At 44.4% G+C, this 18,279-nt stretch overlaps 1 protein-coding gene across 1 annotated transcript; it reads left to right on the top strand.

Moving 5' to 3' along the window:
• Nucleotides 1–203: 203 nt before the first annotated feature.
• T265_10498 (hypothetical protein) lies at nt 204–14,784 on the top strand (the record flags this gene model as incomplete). The annotated part of the gene is made up of 5 exons (XM_009176884.1): nt 204–248; nt 5,647–5,904; nt 7,698–7,858; nt 10,610–10,716; nt 14,409–14,784. The coding sequence occupies 4 exons, from the start codon at nt 5,717–5,719 to the stop codon at nt 14,655–14,657; spliced, it is 705 nt and encodes a 234-aa protein (XP_009175148.1).
• Nucleotides 14,785–18,279: the final 3,495 nt, after the last annotated feature.

Here is an 18,279-nt window from a genome sequence, read left to right on the forward strand (position 1 = left end):
ATATCGGGGCAGCAGTTTGGTCATTCCAATGTCTTTGCGATAGAAGTCATTTCAACGAGCTGTAAACCACAGTCTTGTTGAGCTATCATTTCCTCCTTCCCACCTATGCCAATAAGGGGCAGTGCCTCTTGCAATGCCTGCATCTGCGCGCCAAAGTTCTGGATGCTACTCAACACTGTTAATTGTTTTGTTTATTTTCAGACCAGGAAGGCTTCAAGTTCAGCTGAGAGAGTTTCAGATCTCAGAAAGTATGTAGTGTGAGCGTTGAAAGAACGTTCAATTCCTCAGCTAATTTTATGTACATCATTCAACTTTCCTGTTCTGCCATTATTGATGAGGAGCTGAAGATGTTTGATGAAGGCCTAGAAGTATCGAGGGTGTTAAAAGTCAGCTTCATCGAAGAGCTGTAGTTTTGGATTGGGTAGTGAGCTGTATTCAGGGCCGATGCATACTTCCAGGTAGTTCTACGTCCATTATTGTTGCCCATCGCTTCGCGTTAGTAGGAGGGTGGAATTTTTTCACAAGGCGGCGAAGAAATGCCCACGTTCAACTTGACAAATGCTAGTTTATGTTCTGTCGCGTGCGTGTATTGCACCGACTTGATATGTATCCGATTATGATCTCCGATTAACAGGGGTACAAGAGTTTTTTTAATCTAGAGCTAATGTAATGTTTGCTGCAATGAAATTATGACAGAAAATTCGTGATTTACAGAGGTCCCGCGGCCAGGTGACCAGAGTATTTCTTTAGAAAGTTGTTCATTGGAACAGTGACGCTCCCGTCTTCCTCAACTCTGATGTTTCACTTCCTTCAAGAAGTGTGCTGGTGGTGAATTCAAATTTTTTCCGATGGTGTTCTTCACTTTATTACCAATTTTGTTTCTCACTAACGCAATTATGGCGATACACCGAATAATTTTGTTGCGAATTGTATATTGTATCAGTCAATGGGATATGGAACTTGATGTGCTGATTCAAGTCCTCCTCAACAACGTTCGCGATTAGATGATTATGTACGAAGCGGGACATTGGATTACTTATGTGGTTTATTCGAATTGGCTCAGTGTTTATGGCACAAACTTACTGAGACCGGAAGACCCGTGGTTCGAGTCCAGTCTCTGCATCTCCACTGCTCGTGTCTAGGCTTGGGCCACCTAATATTAACTCAGCCTTCGGGTGGCATGGCAGCTACGCGCCGAAGGATTATATTATCTTATTATTTATTCTGCTATGCCTCGTTACCGTTCACATTGCGATGGGCAGTTTAGTCGTAGTTGGTTTTATGTCGAACCAGCATGACGAAAGTGGAATACCCAATGTCTGCTACTGGCCATCTTAGACTATGGTTCGAAATTACAGCCCTCTGTGAAGAATCACTGTCCTTACGTGTGCCTGTCGAACTACGCGCACGGAGCAAATAAAGTTTTATTTCAGTTGTCTTGAATAAGGACTATCTCGCTTAAACTCCAACGGTTTTGCATCTCACAGGCACTGGTGAGGAGATTCCTTCTTTGTCCCAGTCGTCAACTGATCTGGCTGGTACAAAAAGCTAGAGCAGTGAATTTTCTTGTCGTGACCACAGCGTTATGTTAGCATGTGCTTCATTTAGGTTCGCTGCCTATCCGGAATGGCTGCATTACTGAGTCATCCGGTTTGTGTGCAATCCCTTGTTTGCAATATAACGAGTTATTTCGTCGTACAATCGACTAGGGCGGTTCGCCTTTTTTGTTGATAGCCATCATATGGGTGAAAGGAGGAAGGCCTTTGCTGCGGAAGTGTTTATTAGAAAACACCAACTGGACAGTTACAGACTATTGGACAGGGCAGCAAAACTCTCATATGCATCTTGTTTATAAAACTGAATATCCGTCTTCTTCCCTAACGAGTCTTTCTGAACTTTCCTGGATATTCATTGAATATTACTCAAGTGTAAACAAATAATACAAAGCAATTACACTTTTCAATAGACGCGAATGGAGTTACGAGAAAGCGTATTGCTCGTATGCCTCATCAGTAGTATCCACCGTCACATGGTCAGACATGATCAGCGCTATACGGTTAAGATTGCCCAAACCTGGGCAGGCGAAGTTGAAAAGGCAGAGGTGCATTCAAACCATTTTATACGCATCTTGCCCTTTACTCTCTGAATCATATCAGTTGCCTGCTGTTTGCTCTCCCTCTCTCTGTTTTGAATCATATATCCCACGAATTTTGAACAGCGACCAGACACACTGCAATAACATACATACAAATAACTGCGATAACTATTTCCATCTTTATGGGACCGACTGACCGCAAGAATGTCTTCCAATGCCAGAGATTTCCAATTTAGCCGGAACAATTCACATTGTGCGCGACATTTGCGTAGTGTTTGTCAGTGTATCACTGATAGGGTGAGATCTCAATAGAATATTAACCAATCTCCGGTTATCTTGAATCAATAAGCAGCTTAGAAGAATGATAACTTCACTAGATGTGTGAAACTTTCCCCTGAGAAGTCGTTGCTCGAGAAGCCAGTCAATACGTGACCACGTGATATGGTTCCCGTTATTGAAGGATGAGTTGCGCTGTGTTCTGTCTGATTGAGGGCTAATCACACTGCTGGTCAGCCACTCATGACCAAACGGTTAAGTGTTCCACCACTGGCTGGAAGGCCGCTTGTTCAAAACTTGGAGTTTTGTGAGGTGCTCACTGCTAGTGGTTCCCAGCAAGGATGAAACGGCTGTACATTGCTCCTAGTCTTTTCGGCATAGTTTCGCTTCATTTGCAGGATAAAATATCTATTGAGTATATCAGTGCGTGGGAATTTTTTTGAAACCAATCATCTGGCGTGAACATTTGACGCACGTTCTGTGTGGACGAACAGCCATTCATCGTTTGCATCCGCCATTGACTTCATCACAGTGAACTGGTGTTGATACATCGATCTGTGTTTGTGCGTCATCGATTCGAATCATTAGGAATGCTGACAGACGTGGCCCAGCCTAGTGACGTTCCTATAACCGAGCAATTAAATTCCGCGGTAGCCACACTTTCCCGCTTCCTGCACCGTTAGTAAGACAAGCAGATTTAAACTTCACTGTCGCCTCCAAAGTGCGACTGTCCCTCCGCTGATGAATGAAATCGCCGCTGTTGTAATATCTTTTTAGTTGATAAAGGTGAAACTGCTTTCAAATTGGTCTCTTTCATAATCCTATTTCATGAATCGTCGCCACTATTATAGTGTACCCACTACATTGTATGTACCTCGATCGATTGTGTGAAAATTCAGGATAACACCGTATCACTGCAGGAAGAACGAAAAATTTGTTTAGACATACCAGTGTTGGCCAAGGAATGTCTAGTTCACTTGTCATTGCTTTTATTTCTCGGACAAGGTGATTGCTTGCACGGTTAGTGCGGTATTCAGATTGCTAAATGCCCAACAGTGCACATATTTCGTTTTCTTGTTTTTCTGCATGTTCCACGTAATTAACCATCGTAGTGCTGTAGTCGCTTGCACTATGTTAGTTGCGCCTTTTGTCCGCTCATCCGCGTTTCTGTCCGTACACAGACGTTCAGGTCAGCACACGGGCTGCTACGTCCATTCCGTCGCATATTCTGTTCCACCGGATTGTGATTCCTGTGATACCTTTTGCTTGTGCTGAGTGCTAGCTAGTTTCCACTGTTGGTGCTTCCAGTTTTTTTGTTTGTAACTAGCTAGTGTGCTGCTGATTGTATGCAAACCAACCCACCGCTGCTTTGTCGATATTTGCTTCATCTGCATAAAAACGAACGCAGTACTCAGTATCTAGTGGATTTGATTATGTACTGAGGCCCAGTTTGTTCTTAATGTTCGTTCGCTTAGGCTGTGGCTTGAGCACCTGGCATCAGTAGGTGTTCTTCGTCGGTTCGCATCGGCTTCTCTTTTCTGGGGTGCAATATTCCACTCTTTGAGGAGATGGGGATCCTTGGGGACGACAGTGCTGTGAAGTTGTCCAGGAAGGAACGATGAGTAGTGATGAAGCCACATTTACTTCCCCAGGTATTTCCCGGTGGATAATTGAGGTGTTATTGAAATGCTACCTCGGGTTTGTAAGCATCGATCCTCAGGTTGGCTGTTATCATATGTTTGTGCAAGAAATAAGGCTTCCAAGGTACTGGTCCCATTCATCTTCATCCTCGCAGTACGTTTTTTTTACGGTGGCGTGTGTACAGATCAAAACCTGGCCTTATTTAATGCGTCAAGTTGCACCTGTTTGACTGATCGCATTCCATTATCCGGGTAATGACTACATGGCTTTTGCTGATTTGATGTGGAGGCCTGATCCGAGGTCCCCATGAATTTCACTTCGTGAAATCGAAATGAATTTGAAATAGGGGAAAACGTTGAACAGGTACTACATACCATATAGACAGTAACTGATTTTTGGTTAAACGGGCCCGGGTAACTCAATAGTTGATACCGTAAGCCAACGTTTCGATAACCGGGATTCATTTTCCCACTCTCCGAGTTTTGCGCTGTATATTCCGGTGAGGAACATCAAAACAGACAATCATCTGTTTTGCAAGTGGCTTAGCTGAACCTCACATCCACAATGGTCTAGCATGCAGTCCAGCGCACTATGGATCATTTCTCAGTTTAACCAAGGGAAACCCGTTTCAGGTCATTCTTCCCATATCTCTTGAAGTATGACGAGTATGAAGAGCTACCTTCAGCGATCAAGCCATTGCTCATAGCAATCCCTCATATTTAACTGAGCACCAAGATTGCAATATCGTTTTTTCAGCGTCCTTCTGAGGGGACTAATATGACAAATTACCACATTCCTTGAAGTATTGTGAACCGAATCACAACCGAAATCAGACAAGATTTCCATGGAATGTGTGACTTATTTGTGAAAGAGAAGAGCGTGTGATTGACCCTTTTCGGTCGAATATGGAAATTTGTTTGCCGATTGCATCGTTGACCTTTCATCTTGGGTGTCTCATTACTTCTACTCTACGTTTGGGAAGCGTTTTCAAAGCATTGCACTCCCTCATTTTCTGGACCCCAAGTTCATTTGCCGCGCGTTTTGCGACTGCGTTCCACCGTTTTCCTGCTTCCGCTCACCCAAATACATATACGCAAACTAATTTGCACTTAATAGTTCTTAAGTCTTTTACCAGTCGATCGTTCTACTCATATCCGACTTCAGATAACCTCCTTACTAAAAATCAAGCGATGTACCCCAAATGGCCAAGAGACTGTCTTCTCACAAAGCAGCATATTGGAGCTGTTCGGCTTCGTGTTGGCAGCTGTCAAGATGCTGGCCAGGATCTCCTCATATCGTTGTATTGCTTTCAAGGATATGGGTGTAACCAGTTCCGTCCCAAGCATCTCCTCGGTTATATTTTTGTTTCAGTGAGCGGGAAGTTACTAGTTTGTTTTCCGAGTCCTGCATTCAGTTTGTGATTCGGCTTCCTGTTCCCCTTTACTTCTCATTGGGTTTTTAACACCACGTCTAGGGCAACACACCTTCCGTTTGTGTCATATTTTACTGGTTGGATAGTGTATATTACTCATTGCGTGCATTGACCACTAGGTGATATAGCCGATTACTTCACATGTGCTTATCTTAACTTGTATCACGGTCGGTTTCGGCACCATCCACTATTCGTCTTCTAGCTAGCTTCAACGGGAACGGCGAACAATCCGCCGAATACCGCAGTGATGAACGCCAGCTGTTGATATTCCCATGGTTTTTGATGTGCTGGAGATTCCGCTCTCTACCATACCACAACACTCGTTCCCGCATCAGCCGGGGAGTCCGAAGCACCATGTTCGCATAGAGGCACCGATGAATGTCCGCGAAAGGGAATTGTTCCAGCAACGTGTCTACTTCTATTTGAATGAGTTAAGAACCTTTTTCGCCGAGGCTCCCATGTGAGTTAGTGGATGAATAAGAGGTGTATTCATTTTGCTATGCACCCTTCGCCATGGACAGGTTCATCGCCGTTCAAGAAGTGCATTCATATGCTTACGTGAAAATTAAATTTTATTCACATAGCTCTTTAAATTGCTCTCTATTTCGTGGAGGAGACAACTCAGAAGGTTCCTAAAAACTCTACAACTCTCAATTTTCTTTTCTATCCCATTGCTCATCAGGCACCCGCTGATAGTGTACGTATGGTCGCCGTTCAGAAGTACATTCATATGCTTACGTGAAAATTAAATTTTATTCACATAGCTCTTTAAATTGCTCTCTATTTCGTGGAGGAGACAACTCAGAAGGTTCCTAAAAACTCTACAACTCTCAATTTTCTTTTCTATCCCATTGCTCATCAGGCACCCGCTGATAGTGTACGTATGGCAACCATCGAAATTCCCTGTTTACTCAAACTAGCTGATAAAGTCTGCATCATCAAATACCTGGTCGGTGTTTTATGGACGTTGCGGGTACAATACTACCCTCACATAGCGGGACTTTCTAATACAATCACAACTGTCAGGCTGTTTGTGCATCTCGAATTCGACGACCTCTAGCACGACTGAATCCCCTCGGTTTTTTTCGATGTTCTGCTACCGGTTCTTGCTTTCGGAATGCCGGAAGTGTAGTCTTCCATCCAAAGACCTTTTACGTAGCAATGTGCATTCGACACATGTTTCCCACCAGTTAGTCGATCTCACTGAGCAGTAGAGTGAATTGAAATCCTATTAAATAATTTGATTCTACAGAATAGTGGTTGAATTGAGCTATCGACCAATGCCTTAAGGTGAATCTCCATACTTTTTGGCTGTCCTGGCAGCAAAAGGATGAATATGTGATATGTCTGTATCTTTGTCAGTGGCAGAATGGACCGTAATTCGACGGCTACACAGCCTTGACCGGTCGTGAAAGACAACACAAAGTCCTGGAGCTCATCGTCTCAGTTGAATAGCTGACCTCGCTGAGGATTTCTGGATACCCGAGCTCACTTTTGATCGTCGACAGAATGATTAATATGGACCGGGATTGATCAACTTTTGCTCTTTACGCTGAAATGTCATTTGTTGTTGGTGAAGTGTTTTCCATCAAGGGCTCCTCGTGCAATTGATGTTGATCTTTAGCGAAAAGCGGAGAGCAGTTCAGTGCATTTCGGCTTGTTGCCAATACACAACTCACGGATTTCTCAGAGGAAATTCGAACCCACGAATTTCCATTTACTACGCTGCTCGACCTTGAATTGATGACATACACTGTGACATGCTTATGCTCAGGCAGGATGTGGCGTCACTGCCGTTCGAGCGCACACTTCGTGTCATGTGATCTAGTTTTGGCAGGTTGCTCGAGCGACAAAGAGGTTAAGCGAAGTACAGAATCAGATATCAGTTTGAATCGCCATAGCAACGCATGACGCATTTTTATGTGCATACCAGCCGCTGAGCGCATGTGTGCATTTTCGCATTTTCAGGGTGGGTGGAGGGCTCAATTGAAGTTTGTCTCCACGCCTCGTGTCAACTAGCCTTGAGAATGAGTTCTGTGATAAAGTGGCTGGTTGAATCTTAGTGACAACTGGGCGATTGTCTCCCGCTGTATTTACAACTGATGAAAACTTGAAGGCATTTGGTTGACTTGTGTTCCTATTCCGGCCTTGGTCTTGCGCATGGCTAATTCGAATACTATTCAGTCAAATTCCTAGGATTTTCACTGGTCAACATTTCTTATGATCTCTCTGCGCCGTTTGTTTTCTTCACAGAGATATTCAGGCCGGGATCTCCGAGGCTGCCCTCACTCAGTTGGCCCACACGCTAGCCGACGGTGCAATTTTCGATTCTGTGATAGAGTTATCCGAGGCACAGCGGTCTGAAGAACACGCACTTCATAAACAGCTCATGTCACTTCGTTCGGAACAGTCAGGTAACCGATGCACTTATTGATATACTTTTTCCTGTTTATCCTGACCTTCTACCTCTGACCATATTCTATTAGACTTCGTTAATTTTCTGACCGCTCAATCCGTTTTTTCATCCCTTTCTGTTTCCAGTTCGCTGTAACCCTAACTATGAGCAGGTTATGATATTTCACACTGTCATGAGTGGTTTCGGTTGCAGTTGCTTTGCCCGCGAAAATAGTCGAAGTCGGGATGCATTGACCTCTCTAAAGAAGGTCAATACAACCTTCTCCCTTAACTGCATCTCTGTTTTCGACCCTCCTGACTGACGAAACACATCTTTACGTCTTTGTTTGCGTTGGAGGGATTAATGCGTTGAAGTTCTTCAACAGGTCGTCACCTGCGTCCGAATGCTTTTCGTTAGGCAATTCACGTATTTTTATGAATTCACCACTGACTATCAATTTAATTTTCTTACGGTTCGTCTTAGGCGATGTCCATATTCTATCTAGTCGATTCACAAACCTTTGGTGCTCGTGAATGCAGGTGTATTTTCACAGTGCTTCAGATAGAATAGTCGAAAAATTGACTTGTGATCGCTACTCGAGTTTCACATGACTGAGGTATCTACAAATCGCATAAACTAATTGATAACTTGTAAGTGATTTGGAACTGCAGACCAATACACTATCCTGAAATTTGTCGCAGCAAAGATGTCACCGCAAAACCCTGTCTCATAAAAAGTGCCTGGGCAAATAACCGACGGACCAGTGTGCATGCACCTGGGTCACATGTTGATCGCCCTTAACAGATTCCAATCTTTGGACAAGCCAGGATTCCTGTTTAGTGCGTAGAATATAGACGACAACGATTTCTTTTTTCATAGATTTCTTCACTAAAATGATGGGCAAGGAAAGTTGAATGACGTATTCTTCTGTCCCGCAACGCAACTGTATTTACGTCAGCACGTTGGTAAATATTTGGTTCGCTGTGTACACCACCACTAATATAACCGTTTCGCACTGAAGCACGTGCATCCCTCGTAACAATGGAATCGTGGTCTCGCCACCAATGATAATCAAAACAGTATTTCTGTCAAAGTATGTTTTGTGATTTGTGAACCGCAGAAAACCTTCCATGTTGTAGTGGTAATCGTTGTGATATATAGGGAGCTTCGGTATCCCGTAGGGTTGTCGTCACGAATGTTTGTCTTGTCCGAATTTCGCCGTTTCGGATGCCAAGATTCTAATCCCCTTACAGAGTCCACAAAGGCTCTCTACTGTTCTGTTGGAACTTTGTACACAAGTTGCTTCATCAGTAAAGATGTAAAAAGTATTATCTTTGCTACTATTGTTGCTGATACCGTTTAATTTTGAGGATCGTGGTGAAAAATATGAAAAAATATGAAAAAAATATGGCTCATTGTGCATTCTGCTTCCGAATAATTCATTTGTCTTTATGTATCACTAGCCTTTTGTTGATATCTAAGCTTGACCAGCACCAGCGGGGCTACCCTATGTTTGCAGATATATATGAACGTACAGCTGAATGTAGCCTCTTCTCTGTTTTGAAAGTTCACACTGTTCGACAATCGAATTTGTCTAAGAAACGACTGATTAGAGTCGAGCTAACAAAAAGAATAGGGTCCCCACAACTGACCAATATTGCTCGAAAAAACTAGCAGACTTCCTATAGAGGAAAATGTCGGTAGCTGAGAAAGCGTAGATGGTGGTCGTTGGCTTGTTCGCTGAGCTGGGCAATTTGGTTGCAAACGTTTCATCACCAATCGAGGTGACATCATCAGTGCGTTATTATGGAGCGTAGTGGTGCGTAGCGGTGGGTTAGTGGTTGTGGCACAACCACCAATATTGTTACGAATATTGTTACCCTCTTTCTCCTGTAATGCACCGGAATGAGAGGATTTTTGAAAGTATGACTCAGGATTCTGTTAAGTAGCCACATTTCGGTTGACAGCAATGTAGTCTTCCAACGTCTTCTTGCTTTGATCCGATCATCCACTCAAGTAACAAACAGTGAGCGAGAATGAACGCGTACATCCTGATTAATGCCCAGTTAGACTGTGAGATTCGGCCAGGGCCAAAATTTAGAGGTGCGCCATGAATAAAACATCCGGTGGATTGGTTCTACTGTTTTGTTGTGCTGTTCCAACTACGTGGGATACTCAAGCCTGCCTAGTTATCCCACTGGTTGTGGGTTTTCTACACATATCATGGTTACCGTAATCGAACCCAGAGGGTCGATCGCGTGGTGGTATCCTTGGCTGATTGTCTCGATTACGTGGGATTTGTCCCACTTATCACCGATGTTTGCAGTTAACTGTCTACATGTCATAGCAGGCGCACGGCACCCGGGCTTTGGGTTAACATTAAGATCTAAGTTTTCCTGTGCAGGGTATTCAAATGAGTTACACTACTGCAGCCGTCAACAGTAGATTAAATCTATCTGCTTTTTTGAGATTCATGTTAACGCTTACAGCTGCCAGAGGTTATGAAAGCATCTCTTCGTTGTTCGGAAGAAATGTAGGTATAGAGATGCTGGATTAAGGGTACAACAAAGATGAAAGGCGAATCTTTTGGATTCTGACAGGGTTAGATAGGCCAGTGAGGAATGCAGTATCCGTTCTTATAGTTATCAGTCCACTGGTCTCCCGCGTAGGATAAGCAATGCCACATGCGGGTTGTTCGCTTATAGTACATTTGTACTATTTTACCTATGGTATGCGTTCTTATCTCCTTGACTTTGATCCATTTTTATAGCTGAGAGGACCGCACTGCGCAACAAGCATCGTGAAGAACGTGCAATAAATGCCTCCCGCCAACATCATTTACCAATTCTACAGAAGGAACAAGAACAGGAACTACAGGTACCTCAACCGACGTCCTGTATTTTATGTTTGGATCTTTTCACTCATCTTCTATTTGTTTCTCATTGACTGTGAGTTCCGTGCTCGGCTTGGTTCATGTATGTCTTCTGTTCCATGCTTCTGCAGATTGTCATGAGATTTCTATCCAGTTCTATGTCCACCTCTTGTCATTTGTGCTCACAAGAAGCCTCTATCTAGACAACGCCTCAGTGATGTAGCATTCTCTCGCGTTAAGAATTCTTCACCTAAAGAATGCTGTTGCCTATTGACGGCCAAGTTTGCCTTCACGATGTTCCAGGGCCCACAAACGTAATTTTATCTATATGTTGCATAACTCCTACTGTTGGCCCCAGCTAGAAACCACATGATTGGATGGAACAAAAGAGAGCTTTTGTCGTCTGTTTCGAAACAATAGTTGAGGCTTCATTTCCCGTTTTTCCCTGCTCGGAGAATAGCACCAAGGGCCGATATAACCCGTATTTTCCATGTTTTTCGGGTCGACTAATGGTCAGCCAGCCGTCGGTCTGTCGCGGAATAGTTCACCGATGAAGGCAACGACGCCATCGCCGCGAGGCTATCCGTTACGCAACACCGGATTTTTTGCCTGATGGTCGGAATGGAGTGGAAATGGCATTGTACCGTTACGAGCTACGAAAGGAAAACCAGCCGTGCATTTGGGGTTCTCGGATCACTCAAAAAACATTACAGTCTAGCAGCCGTCGCCAGACGGGAACTTAATGTTCTCGTTTGCCATTCCTCGTAGGGGATGGATTAGAGCGTTAAGTTAGTTTTTGTCGGGCTAAGGTAAAGGATGGTGTTTCCTATGAATACCTTAATCTGATGAAGTTTCGTTGTTACAGGTGTGATCAGTTTTTCGGAAGATGTGACGTGATTCAGTTGTATGGTAGATCTTCACACCGGATGAGTGCGAATGGTCTGAAAAATGTGGGCAAAATCGCAGAGGCTTGTTGGCAGACGTCAACCAGCCCAAGTACGATGCCATTACCATACACGCTAGCACCGCATTGAACAACGAGGTGCCTGTGTCACCCGTTAATTCCTTTACGTCTCGTCATGACACTACAATTCCATCGCACAAGGTCATTAAATATCTTCTGCCGGGGCTACGCATGATGAATCATTTCGGTTGTATTGGATAAACTGGCGGTACAGGTACAGTAGGGGCGTAGTTCCGTCTACTGAGAAGGATATGGTGGTTTATGGCCCTGAGAGGGTGGTCCTGCTAGCCCCAACTTCCTCCATTGTTCCTGACAACTTAGGAAGTAGTGGTGATGAAAGAAGAAGCGTTCAGCTGTAGCACCCTTTCGGTGCCTGGCTGCCATTTCACCGGAAGAAAGCACGAGGGCTGGGATACTGCCAGGTTGATCAAGCCTAGACAGGGGAAGTCGAGAGGCAGAGGTCGGATTCGAACCACGGACCTTCCGGTCAGTAAATTCGCGCTCTTACCACTTGGGCCATCTCGCCCCCAGTGGTGATGAAGATGCCAGTAAAGTGTAGGCAGTCTAATTGTTGCACATCTGCGAAGTGAGAAGTAGCAGTTGAATTCCCAGCTACGAGGAGAGGAAACCACCATCTATGTGAGAGGTCTTTGGAGGAAAACTTTTACTTTCCCAGACAGTTTATAGCTTCAGCAATGCCGTGCATATGTCCCGGATTACACTGGAAGACATCAAATTCATTAGTACACAGCTTAAGTAGCCAGAAGAAAAGGAGCGCAATCTTGTGGATAATTTTCAACGTAGTGGAAAGATCACGCGAAAATCTATAGCTTAGACGTTTTGGAAAGTAAACCATCAATATTTCAAAAATAAAGAGTTTAAGGGGATACTGATATCCTCACTACGGATGTATTTGTTCTCTTGCTCAAACTGCATGGTGCACTATGTCCCGACTGGTTCTACCGTCTGACTCTGCGAAGGTGCACAGGCTGTGGAGTTTACTTTGGTTGGTTTTATTAAGGCTTTGGGTGGAGCACGACATCCTACGTTTCTAGACATTTTCTGGTTACGTCGGTGCTCTTCACCCCTATCCGAAATGGTCCTAAATCACTTGTAGGAAAGCCACTAAAGGATGCGGGTAAACGCCAGTTGTTGACCAGTTATGCAGTTTGGAGTGGTACCTCTCTAGGGTTAGTCACTAGTCCGGTACTGTTTGGTTTGCATGCGCACAGCCTGCCGGAAAGATAGCAGCAAGTGTCCCGGACAGTCTCAAAATGTAGACTGTTCGTGAACCATAGGATTCTGCGGGACTACGAGGAGGTCTCAGCCGGCGAATAATGGACGGCTGCAGCCGGACTTTCAGTGGACGATTCTAGATTTCAGCATCTGCTCACAATCAGAACACAGGATCCCCTCGTTTTCCGAGAGCCCGTATCAGACGACAGAGGAGATATACGACTTTGGGGTGTACCTCCTGGCGAAATACCATACCTCGAAGTTAGTTGTCGCATGCCTTGAGTTCTTCGGGAAAGACAGTGTCATTCATCCAACAGTTACCTGAATATGGTTAGTCTGCGTATTAACAGCCAGTGAAGATTCAACATCTGGTAGTCAGGTGGTTTCCGTGTTAAGGACTGTGATGCATGCAGGCAATAATCTTATTCAGGGTCTGTTCACCTTCAACTACCGCCTCACAAAAAATGGACGTGATTTCTTTTTGTCGCTCAACGCGGCGGAGAATGTTCGTACATTCAGGCTGGAGAAGCCAATATTGAACGAATCAGCATCTGTAGTCGGTTTTCCTTCTAGGGCGGTTGAATGGTATTCTGCTCAAGTCTCGTCACGCACCCACGATTCTAGGGCTCAGAGGCAAAGTGGGTGAGCGCAGTGGCCTGGAACTCCTACTAGACTCCAGAGGTTGTTGCCTGTGATTTCTCCCTTCCTCCCTTACCCATATCAATGGCGCTCCGCATGGTGACTGACGCAGGGCATAAGTGACACATCGCCGTTGTCCACTGCTCTGGTTCGAACTAGACCAGAACCTCCTTGTTCTTTATTGCACGCCTTCTGAAGTTATCGGCTCTGGTGTGGTGAGGTGAACGGCTAAGGTGCAGTTCTGGAAACCGACCCCGAATGCACTAGACTGCTGAAAACCGTGTTGGTGTTCATGGAGTTGTGTGGATTGGTCCGAGAACGTCAACTGACGTTTTTTCCTTCCAATAATCCTCGATTTGGAGGAAGTTCAATCCCACCTCTATGGTTCGAACCCATCCCCTTCTTTTCGACTGCTCCTGGTAACTCTACAGGGCTGTTTCCTGCTTTCTCCGAGTTGCATATCATCTTTTACGGAATAGTATCTCACCTGAACCGAATAAAACACTGCTGGCTGAAGTAGTGGGGGCTGCAGGGAACAAGAGCAAATCTTCGTTGGTCTTATTCCCATAACTCTCGTGTACATATAAACTAGGATCCCTGACGTTAATCGTTACTTTGAATAAAGGCGTGTATGACCTCACTTCAGTGGATTACACTTGTTGATGCTCCAAAGATGATTTTACTGCTGTACCTTTGATTAACAGTTTTTCGTCAGAATGGTACATACTGTGTCAAGTCTTAATGAGCTAGTAATATCTTTAGTTGTGGGAAATTTTCGGATGCAATCATCTCATTCCAAGTTTTACTGGAATTAGTAAACTGCTGTGTCCACCTAATTTCTCTCGATCCCATTCACAGCGTTTGACCAAACGACAGATGGACTCAATGCGTAGTCTGACCACTCACATTGTGCATTCCTTGGACGGTCGGGTGATGGAACAACAATCCGCCCTGGAGCAAATCGGTTGCCCCCTTTTTATTCGTACAACCAACTCTCATCAAATTCGTATTCAAATGCGTGTCCTTGACTGGATAATGCGGTTATCCCATCGGCCCCTACCTACTGAACTTCGTGCACCATCCGTTCCTAACGAATGGCCTCCTTGACTGTGTCGGTTCTTTCATTCCCCAATTCGTGTGTTAGTCTTCTGTCCAGTTAACTAGACCCGACGTTGTTCCGGTGACGCGTTTGGTTTCGTATTACCACTGTCATGTACCTTGTGTGATAAAAAATACCACGTGATAAATGCGTTTTCTTTGCCTCTTCTACGGAAACGAGTTTGGACTGGAACATGGAGCGGGCAGTTCGACCGTATTGCAGTCTTTACTTAGGTGACTACATAATCATAATAAGGGACAAGTGCTCTATCTGCAGACTCTTAAAGGCTAAGTCAATGAGGTGGTTTGAATCAAGGCGACGAGAGGCGTATGCTATTAGTTCTATAGTGCATGATTACTCGAGAGCGAATGCCCCCGGGAAATCAACATGTATTCCCCATAAACGTCTTTGAGCGTCTGCCAGTGTACGGCCCATCAGCCGCCCATCGCGCTAAAAGTTAGCTATCTTCTGCGAGCTCTGCTGCGATAATCCTGTTCGATATGAGGAATTTTGCAGGAAAACAACCCACACTTCAGTAATACCATCCACTTTCCGGTAAGGTGTGACAGCAACGCCCTTTCCACGCAAGGATGGCATTTTTCGCTGTTCTTTTTATTAGGGAATCAAAATTGAATTGGAAAAGGAGCTGCGTCTGATTGTGTATGACGTTAAGGGGAAAAACGTTCATATGAATATCGGATAGTCCATGCAGCTACCACGTGCAAATAAATCCACTGAGCATCTGGCCACCCTTCATCTTTGTGTACATCTGGATTCTAATCAGCTCAAGTCGATTGGGGGGTTAAATATCGAAGCGGAGTTTGACGAGTGACGCAAGGGTTGGTTGCACAGTTCCCCTCCCCAGGGGCCAAATATTCTTTGTTTTGTGACAATGTAACCATTTGTTTTTTTTCTATGCCGGTAAGTGTTCGAACTGTCGTATGTGGAAGTGAATTTCGGTGCATCTGGAGCGCAGAGATGCAGTGCAGCGTGTAGTTTTATCATATTACTATCTCAGACGTGCGGAGTTTTTTTTTTTTTCTAGCCGGTAAGTGTTCGAACTGTCGTATGTGGAAGCGAATTTCGGTGCATCTGGAGCGCAGAGATGCAGTGCAGCGTGTAGTTTTATCATATTACTATCTCAGACGTGCGGAGTTTTTTTTTACGAAGTTGGGCTGGATTCGCGTCTTAAATCTTCTGTGCTAGTTATTCTGCGGTTATATCTGACCGTTTCGACCCACATCACGTACAAAGATTGACAACACTCTCTTCAGCGGGATGATTAACCTAACTCCTGTTTGAAGCTTTCAAGCTAAATTACCGTTCCATACGGAAAAATTCGAGGAATAACGAGCCACAGATCACGAAGCGTTTGTAATGGGGAACCAATCAAACGCGAGCTGCTATGCAATTTATTCCAGTTGTATCCGAGGCCTGTCCGACTTGCAATGAGTCTTCTTGTTCAAGCGGTGAACCCAAGAAACTGTACACACAATGCACTATAACCGATGTGTTGATGGGTATCTGTGACGAATATGTGATTTTGGTATCAACGGTTGCATTCCAAGGTAGCCAGCTGGACATTAAAACGCGGATGAGTTTAATGAGTTTTAAACGGCGAATGTTTTCGAAAAATACACTCGTTTGCAAACCAATCTTGTTTGCACGAGAGCCTCAACTGAATCTTTCGTTTATGATATTCTCCAACTGAATGTGCTGCACACAGGCCGCCTCATGATTCAGTTGGCACGATATTCGAGGTATCGAATATCATAAACGATAAATTCAGTTGAGTCTCTCGTGAAAACCAAATTCATTTGAAAATGAGTGTATTTCTCGAAAACAGTCCAATTTGGGTTCAAGTAGAACAAGGTTGGCGGAAACTCGGGGACTGCGCCTACCTGATGAGCTCCAAGAAGGGCGAAACCGGTCGTGGGCTGTCGAAGAGTTTTCAGAAGTTACCTTTATGAAAATTGCGAATGTTTTGCTTTTGAACAGTTATAGCAGGCATCAGTATCCTTCAACTGGGGTCCGTATATGTTTAGAAAGCGCAGCGCATTCATTTTGCGACTTATCTGCAGTCCGCATCTCACGTGTCTGTGGGGTTGTGTGAATCCTCTGTATTTCTGTCAGTAGGTAAGCCTCATACCACTAGTGGCTGGTCAACAGTGTAATTATCGCACGCCCAAACAGGATTCATTGCCACCATCCTTCAGTTACGGTTCGCGTCACGTAATCCGCTGTTGAATAGACCCTCGAGCGACGATTCCTTACAAGCCCATGCGGCTTGTGGACTGCTTTACTTTTCTGAGAGGATTACTTCTCAAAAGAAGTTCCACTTGAAGGTTACAGATTCATCTAATGGCCACAAACGATGGCCCTTATGTGGATTTTAGGGTGCTAAGCGGAAAACACCGCAAATTTACTTTTTGAAGGCTTACAGATGGACTGGAAGTCTTCCCAGACAAACCGAATCGTAAAGTGCGTGTGCTGAAAAGATGCCACCCCAGGTTTTAGCTGAAGCGCTATTCAAACTATCGCAATTGTTACTTTTATGCTACATTACTTACAAGGTTGTTGGTACATCTTGGGTACATTCACTATATTGAACTAGTATGGGCAAATCACGGACAGGCGTTAAATCCAGGCGAAATGGACTTTTCTATCCTTCTCTTACGAAAGCCGCTCAATAACGCCCGGATGCAAATTCACTGTAATAACCCCAATGAACAACGTACAAAATACAGCTTGTTCTGAGCAAATCTCCTCGAAGGTGTTTCATTGATGGGGAACGGTTATTTCCAACCCCAACCCCCCTAGAAGGTCGTGTTTGATACAGTGGAGCCAAATCATGGTGAACCATTTTGTGCGAGCTGGGGTTAAGCACGCAGTTGTTAGCTTGATTCACGGTTGAACTGGCAGGAAATGAGAAATAGATTTCACCTAGCATTGTGCAAGGCCAACTAATAGTTTTAGGATGCCTAGCTGTTCAACATTTCACCGTAGCCTAAATCCGTCTACAGTTGGCCAGTTGAGGGCAAGTGTAGGAATATAACTCTCATCGATTTTGCACTACTGATCATGTTTAAGTAGCTCAACTCATGGAAGCCCAGTGACAACAAAGGCCACTCAGGTCGTCCGCTGTGAAACAGAAGTTGGTATACGCATAACCTGCATAAAATACCGAAAGCCAGTGACAACATAGTTTTTTTCTGGAACATGAGAGGATTTTTAGAACGCAAGCTCCTAAGTCTGCTGTGTGGTACACGTATAACTCGAGACAAGTCTGGCTAAAATTCTCAGTGGTCTTCTAAACGTAAGGACTTGAAATGTGGAAATTTCATCCAAGCCAAGACAGAACGCTGAATAAAGGGCGAAAGGGTCCACCGCATGGAGCTTCGGTAGCGATTTCCAATCTGCTTTGAAGCGTAAATGTGACGATCCATCATACATTCTGAGGCTGTTAGAACGATACCGAGTTTTTTTTCACCTTTCTGTCCTTTAAAACCAAACTCGTCCGGACGAGCTTATAACCGCAATGCTCTGGTTTTTGGTGCGCACGGTTTGTGATACTTGTATGAACTAAACTCATCACACAGCAACCGGAAAAGGATCTCTGCCAATGTGAAA

Source organism: Opisthorchis viverrini, assembly GCF_000715545.1.
Source record: "Opisthorchis viverrini unplaced genomic scaffold opera_v5_375, whole genome shotgun sequence".
NCBI classification, from domain to species: domain Eukaryota; kingdom Metazoa; phylum Platyhelminthes; class Trematoda; order Opisthorchiida; family Opisthorchiidae; genus Opisthorchis; species Opisthorchis viverrini.